General features: G+C 52.1%; 1 protein-coding gene across 2 annotated transcripts in view; it reads left to right on the top strand.

Moving 5' to 3' along the window:
* invs (inversin) overlaps nucleotides 1-7,500 on the top strand; it is a 25,521-nt gene that overhangs the window by 12,435 nt on the left and 5,586 nt on the right. For both annotated transcript variants that reach the window (XM_060066023.1, XM_060066024.1), the window contains 8 exons: nucleotides 1-78; nucleotides 944-1,053; nucleotides 1,648-1,819; nucleotides 4,545-4,700; nucleotides 4,855-4,976; nucleotides 5,139-5,246; nucleotides 5,361-5,467; nucleotides 6,066-6,275. The exon at nucleotides 1-78 is cut by the window's left edge and continues 103 nt beyond it. In XM_060066023.1, coding sequence (XP_059922006.1) covers nucleotides 1-78; nucleotides 944-1,053; nucleotides 1,648-1,819; nucleotides 4,545-4,700; nucleotides 4,855-4,976; nucleotides 5,139-5,246; nucleotides 5,361-5,467; nucleotides 6,066-6,275 — 1,063 coding nt within the window. The remainder of the gene's footprint in view (nucleotides 79-943; nucleotides 1,054-1,647; nucleotides 1,820-4,544; nucleotides 4,701-4,854; nucleotides 4,977-5,138; nucleotides 5,247-5,360; nucleotides 5,468-6,065; nucleotides 6,276-7,500) is intronic.

Here is a 7,500-nt window from a genome sequence, read left to right as displayed (position 1 = left end):
TGACCTCGTACCACGGCTGCAGCGTCACGGCGTACGACAACCTGTTCAGAACGCCGCTGCACTGGGCCGCGCTGCTGGGTGAGTTGTCCTGCGGAACGTGCAGCCGGAACGCGTACGTGTCCCGTTACGGCCCGAGGGTCGACAACAGACGAGGGTCGTATAGCTCAAATGTTTACTCGATGGGGATGAGCGGAGGCTCGTCGATGCAGAAGGCCAGCCGGGTCGATGTGGAAACCAGGAAGGCAGCGTGGAGGAACAGCGCCGCGGCGGTCAGACGCGGTCTGGACAGGAGCAGAGCATATTAGGACGAAGATACATAGAGACCAGGGACGCTATTAACGGAGGTAGACTGTTTGACGATCTGGCGACGAAGGGTTGAGAAGCCGGAGTAGATGAGCAGGAAGCGTTGATTCTGATGATCCACAGGTGTGTGTGTGGTTGAGCCGGAGAAGGGAGGACTCCGGAGAGAATGGAGTCCGCTAGCTCCGCCACAAAACAGGACAATACACAGACAGGCAAACCACACAGAGTGATCCTAGCTCCTGCCAGCATCCACGGCAGACGCCGTAACATGGAGAGCCATTTCAATGGGCTCGCCTTTTTGGGTTCAGGTGTGCTGGTCCTGATGTTCAGTCTAGGAGGATCTTCAAAACACGCGAGGCCCCTGGGGCCTACATATAACAGTTGGTTCATTGGGGCGGTGCCTCTGTCCGCGCTCCTCCCGCGCACTACAGGTATATGTGGCATGTCTGCGGACCCACAATTTGGCACTTTGTCAGGAGACCATCTGGGTCAAGAGAAACGTTGCCTCCTAGCTCCCACACATGACAACATTGCTAAAGGGTCTCCTTTTTACCTTTGCTGTTGTTATTAACTCGACATCAACATGTCCCACATGTTTCCTCTGTTAACGTCCGTGTATGTTGTGGTCATGCTGTGTCAGGCCATGCTAGGATCGTGCACCTGCTGCTGGAGAGGAACACCTCAGGCACCATCCCGTCCGACAGCCAGGGAGCCACGCCCCTTCACTATGGAGCCCAGAGCAACTACGCCGTGGGTGGCTATCACACAAACACATACACTCACACACACACACACACACACTCATGAGACCTATGTAAACCACATCTGCAGTACTTCATCTGATCTGAGTGACTAGTGAGTGACTCGTGGGAGACCTGTATCGATCTGACGTGACCGTTACTCTTTTGGTTTGTGGTGCCCGCAAATAGGTATTAAATCTTGCAACTGTATTTGCTTAAGTTTGCTTCTATGTGGGTTTGCTGTGCCATTGAAGAGGGCACAATTCTGTATGTTGACATTTGTGTGCCTGTGTGTTTGTGTGTGTGTCTTTTTATGTATTGTGTGTGCGTGAGTGAGTGTGTGTTGTTCGATATTGTGTGTGTATGTGTGAGTGTGATTTCTTACATATAATGTTTGCATGTGTGTGGGTGTGTTATGTTTTGTGTGTGCCTGTGTGTTCTTATGAATTGTTTGTGCGTGTCTGTTAGATATTTTATGTGTGTGTGTTTGTTTGTTTTATGTATTGTGTGTGTGTCCTTGTATATTGTCTGTATGTGTGTTTGTTTTTATGCATTGTGTGTATATTGTGTGTGTGTGTGTGTGTGTGTGGGTGCGGGCCCAAAGGAGACGGTGGGGGTGTTCCTGTCGCACCCCTCGGTGAAGGACGAGCCCGACCTGGAGGGGCGCACCGCCTTCATGTGGGCTGCCGGCAAGGGCAGTGATGAGGTCATCCGCACCATGCTGTCCTTCACCTCCGGCATGGACATCAACATGGCCGACAAGTACGGGGGCACGGGTGAGCCGCGGCCCGCCTCCTCTACCTCCTCCTCCCCTCCTCTACCACCTCTACCCCCTCCTCTCCTCTACCTCCTCTTCCTCCTCTACCCCCTCCTCCTCCTCTACCTCCTCTTCCTCCTCTACCTCCTCCTCCCCTCCTCTCCCTCCTCTACCTCCTCCTCCCTTCCTCTACCTCCTCCCCTCCTCTACCTCCTCTACCTCCTCTTCCTCCTCTACCTCCTCCTCCCCTCCTCTACCTCCTCTACCTCCTCTACCTCCTCTACCTCCTCCTCCTCCTCTACCTCCTCCCCCTCCCCCCCTACCTCTTCCTCCTCTACCCCCTCTACCTCCTCTTCCTCCTCTACCTCCTCTTCCTCCTCTACCTCCTCATCTCCTCTACCTCCTCCTCCTCCTCTACCTCCTCCCCCTACCTCTTCCTCCTCCTCTTCCTCCTCTACCTCCTCTACCTTCTCCTCTCCCTCCTCTACCTCCTCCTCCTCCTCCCCCCTCCTCTTCCTCTTCCTCCTCCTCCTCCCCCTCCTCTGCATCCTCCTCCTCTCCCTCCTCTACCTCCTCCACCTCCCCCCTCCTCTTCTTCTTCCTCCTCCTCCCCCTCCTCTGCATCCTCCTCCTCTACCTCCTCCTCCTCCTCTACCTCCTCCTCCTCCTCTACCTCCACCTCCTCCTCTACCTCTTCCAGCTCCTCCTCTACCCCCTCCTCTTCCTCTTCCTCCTCCTCCTCCCCCTCCTCTACCTCCTCCTCCTCTACCTCCACCTCCTCCTTTAACCCCTCCTCCTCCTCCTCTACCTCTTCCACCTCCTCCTCTACCACCTCTACCCCCTCCTCCCCCTCCTCTACCTCCTCTACCTCCTCCTGCCCCTCCTCTACCTTCTCCTCCTCCTCCTCCTCCTCCTCCTCCTCCTCCTCCTCTACCTCCTCCTCCTCCTCCTCCTCCTCCTCCTCCTCTACCTTCTCCTCCTCCTCCTCCTCCTCCTCCTCCTCCTCCTCCTCCTCTACCTCCAACTCCTCCTCCACCTCCTCCTCTAATCCCCTGCGCTGGAACACACACATCTTATTGAGATCAGTTCAAATGTGCAACAAATAAGAACACACACACACGGTCACATCCATGTTAGAGAAAAAGTCAAAATCCAAACGATCGATACTCATGTACACAGACAAAGGAGATACGATGTGGGCTGCTCTGCTGTTTACTTTGGAACTCGCCACCCGAGGAGACGTAGGTGTTGGACTAGCCCAGCGATGATGATGTCACAGGGGATTCTCCCCCAATGTGTGGAAACGAAGCACAGGGGGATTACCCTCAGGGCGGTCGAGCGAGAGAGGGTAAGAGAGCAAGAGAGAGAGAGTTAAAGAGCAAGAGAGAGAAAGAAAGTGAGAGTAAGACAGCAAGAGACAGAGAGTTAAATGGAGAAAGAGAGAGAAAGAGAGAGAGAGAGAGTTAGAGAGCAAGAGAGATAGAGTTAGAGAGAGAGAGAGAGAGTAAGAGAGCAAGAGAGAGAGAGTGACAGAGACTAAGAGAGACAGGAATAGGGTCAGGGAAGTAATAGTTTCAGGCAAATTAGTGTAACCCAGTAAGCTTGCTGTACAGATCATGGCCACTGCTATTGTAACCCATGATTGAATTGTCTGGCGATCCAACACACACACACACATACACACACACACCATCAACTGCATGTAAATACACCCACACATACACACATAGAGCATAGGTTAGCCCATTTTCATCCAAAGAGAAACCACGTGCATCATCTGGCAGTGAAGACACAATAAACCTGAACATACATACACTCACACACACACACACACACCCACACACACACGCACACACACACACACACACACACACACACACACACACACACACACACACACACACACACACACACACACACACACACACACACACACACACATGCCCTGTCCGCTAGGCTTTTGAGAGCCCTACTCTCCAGGGCCTCCGCCCCTCTGCTTATTGAGGCAGTAATTGTTTATGCATGAATAATATGTAGTGCTTCAGTCATGCTAATGAGACGGGGTGAAGGCTGGTGCTGGGATCACTTCCATGCACTTGACTCTAATCCCTCCTGTCTGGGGACACGCAGCGTTTAGCCACGAGGAGGCTGCACTGGATTCCTTCTCATTGAACTTGTTTCTGTCTGCTTAACCCTCCACCGGGCTTAGCCCCGCCAAGAGCTCCAGGGGGAGGAGAGGGGGAGTAGAAGCAGGCCAGAGGCGCAGTAGGCAGTGTGGCATAGTCCGACTGCTGTCCCAGTCCAGCTCCACTAATAGACTAAAAAACTCTTTCGTCCCCCTGGCCATCAGACTGTACAACAGCTCCCAGTAAAGGCAGGGAGGACAATAGATAACAACAATGGACATTTTATTTATTTATTTATATTTATTTATATCTGTATTTTTGCACATCCATCTGCACTGTTTTTACGTATGTTTTCGGCTGCTACTGGATACTTGAATTTCCCCCGGGATTAATAAAGTATCTATCTATCTATCTATCTATCTATCTATCTATCTATCTATCTATCTATCTATCTATCTATCTATCTATCTATCTATCTATAGTCTATTGCCTGGTTGGATCTCCTATATTCCCCTCCATGATTCCCTTGACTCAAACTCTCTGCTGTCCTTGTTCTATCTGGTTTTGATGACCAGTGTGTGTATATTTCTGTGTGTGTGTGCGCGCGCACGCGTGTAGCCCTGCATGCAGCCTCCCTCTCCGGCCACGTGAGCACGGTGCACCTGCTGCTGGAGAAGGGTGCCATGGTGGACTCTCTGGACGTGATGAAGCACACGCCGCTGTTCCGGGCCTGTGAGATGGGGCAGCGAGACGTCATACTCACTCTCATCAAGGGTAGGCCTGGCTCGTACATGTTCACCGACAGAGCTCTGCGTTGGTCTGTGGGGAAGTTGGATGGGGACTTGGGTCTCATGGGGCCTTGAGCATGTGGAGACTGGAGTCTTGCAGGGGACCTTTTCAACGGGTCCACTGCCTTCACACGCTGCAGGCTCAGCGCGCGTTGACCTGGTGGACGTGGACGGCCACACGGCCCTTCACTGGGCCGCCCTGGGCGGGAACGCTGAGGTGTGCCAGGTGCTGATGGAGAACGGGATCAGTCCCAACGTGCAGGTACAGACACACACGTACGCACAAACAAATACAAAGCATACTTCATCCAGAATGATGAGTGATAGACAGTCACACACAGCCATGCATGTCATGGGAGACCCAGTTATAGTCCAGCCTGTGTCCATGGTTGTGAGAGGGTTTCCCCCTGTGTCCGGCGCCTAGGACCAGGCGGGGCGCACTCCTCTGCAGTGCGCTGCGTACGGGGGCTACATCACCTGCATGGCGGTCCTCATAGAGAACAACGCCGACCCCAACATCCAGGACAAGGAGGTACCATTTCCCTCAAGAAGGGACAGGGATGAGGGATGAGGGATGGGGGATGGGGGGACGCTGGGGGATGTGCAGGATGTACGATGGGATGTTCTGTGTGTGTTTGTGTGTCAGGGGAGGACTGCTCTCCACTGGTCCTGCAACAACGGCTACCTGGACGCTGTCAAGCTGCTCCTGGGGTACAAAGCCTTCCCCAACCACATGGAGCACACGGAGGAGAGGTGAGGACAGGCCAGAGGAGGGCTGAGGGAGACGACCACCCTGAACACACACAAACAGGGAGGAGCCCAGTAGCCACCACTCTAGCTGATTTCTTAAGGCCTTCGTCGTCTGTGATGTGGAAAGGTGCGTGCGAGTCGCACACACAACGTTAAAAAAACATTCCTCAACCCCCCCCATCCCGATACGGAAAAAGGACACGCATTAAAGAGTTTCGACTTGGTGTTATATCTATATGTCGAAACTGCCCGAGGGAAGTTCAGCTTACTGAGTACATGTATGTGCATGTGTAACATTTACCAGCACTTGCATGCAAATGATCAATACTGTCTGTGCGTGGGTGTATGTACGTGTGTGTGACATGTGTGTTTGTGTGTCCCTCCCGGTCGGCCTCTCTCTCTTGATTTGCATTTGTGTGTGTTTATGTGTGCGTGTCTGCATGTATGTGTGTCTGTGTGTGTGTGCATGTATGCGAGTGAGTGTGCATGTGTGTGTGTGTGTGTGTGTGTGTGTGTGTGTCTTTTCGTGTGTGCATCGGTGTGCGTGCGTGCGTGTGTGTGTGTGTGTGTGTGTGTGTGTGTGTGTGTGTGTGTGCGGCAGGTACACGCCCCTGGACTACGCTCTGCTGGGGGAGCACAGCGAGGTGACTCAGTTCATGCTGGAGCACGGCGCCCTGTCCATCGCCGCCATCCAAGACATCGCGGCCGCCTCCATCCAGGCGGTGTACAAGGGCTACACGGTGCGCAAGGCCTTCCAGGAGAGGAAGCAGCTGTTCATGAGGCACGAGCAGCTCCGCAAGGACGCCGCCAAGTGAGGGAGCGAGAGCACACGCCCGCACACACACGCACACTCCCGCACACACACGCACACTCCCGCACTCAAATCCCACCGCAGCACAACGCACATCTGCATATAGCATTTCCATATCCGTGTGCCTGGACATACAAGGAGGTTTTTTTCTCCCACCTAGGCAAACACTAGCTCCTTTTGTTCAAAGTTTCCACCCGCCCTCGTGCTCTTTCTTCTTATCACTCACTCTCACTCTCTCTCTCTCTCTCTCTCTCTCTCTCTCTCTCTCTCTCTCTCTCTCTCTCGCTCTCTCTCCCGGCGATTAGTGTCGCTAACTTGCTAAACAAATTGACTATCGACAATTAAAGGCATTGTGTGTGGCCCCCCCGGAGCCGCCGCACTGCACCCGTATCTATCTCACTTTGTGTCATCCTGGCAAACACATGCGCCTTCCCCCTCTGCCTGATCTTCAGCCCGGCTGTCTCTTGTCATTTGCTCTCAGAGTCACCTTTAATGCCGTCTCCAGCGCTGCCATCAGACGGCACATTCCTATGAAGAAGGCTTCAGAATTTCACCTTTTTTCCTTTTTATTTTTTATTTCTTTTAAGTAGTAAATGTCATATGTCTGGAAGAGAACCTCTTTGTGGGTTCTCTTCATCTCGCTAATGGCGAACCTTTTTACCTGAACCATTCACAATGAAGTGGTTATTACGAGCAGGTAAGGTTTATGCATCTTGCTCATAGATGCATACAGGTAGACTGTTGACATTGGAGTTTGATCCTACAACCCTTTGACATTCATACCACTATCACATGAAAAACCTCTTTAGACCATCCCGGTATTCCCGTTTGTGTTTCCCAATGACACTGATTACATTGTTTACAAAGCTCAGGCCAATCAAAGTGACCTGCTTGCTTGCTTTGTTCCTGCCAAATGCGGGTTACAAGTTTAGCAAAGACATATTCTAATCTGAGAAAAGTTTTTGTGTTAATTTTTTTACTTCCTCATTGAGTCCATTTCTGATCATATATAGTTTTGATTGCTCTTGAATTCTTTCTTTTTTTTGGGCAGACTGTGGCTGGTCATAAACCGAAATACCCCTGAATGCTGATTGATCTTATCATTAAAGAAATGTTTGAACAGGCTCTAAAAGGGATCGAGATCCCTTTTAGAGCAATGCTCATTAACCATATACCATCCACAACCGCTTGGATCCATTCACTAACGGCCACCATTCTAATGCCC

Source organism: Gadus macrocephalus, chromosome 11 (assembly GCF_031168955.1).
Source record: "Gadus macrocephalus chromosome 11, ASM3116895v1".
In the NCBI taxonomy this organism is placed as follows: Eukaryota; Metazoa; Chordata; class Actinopteri; order Gadiformes; family Gadidae; genus Gadus; species Gadus macrocephalus.
This window is presented reverse-complemented; position numbering and strand designations above follow the sequence as displayed.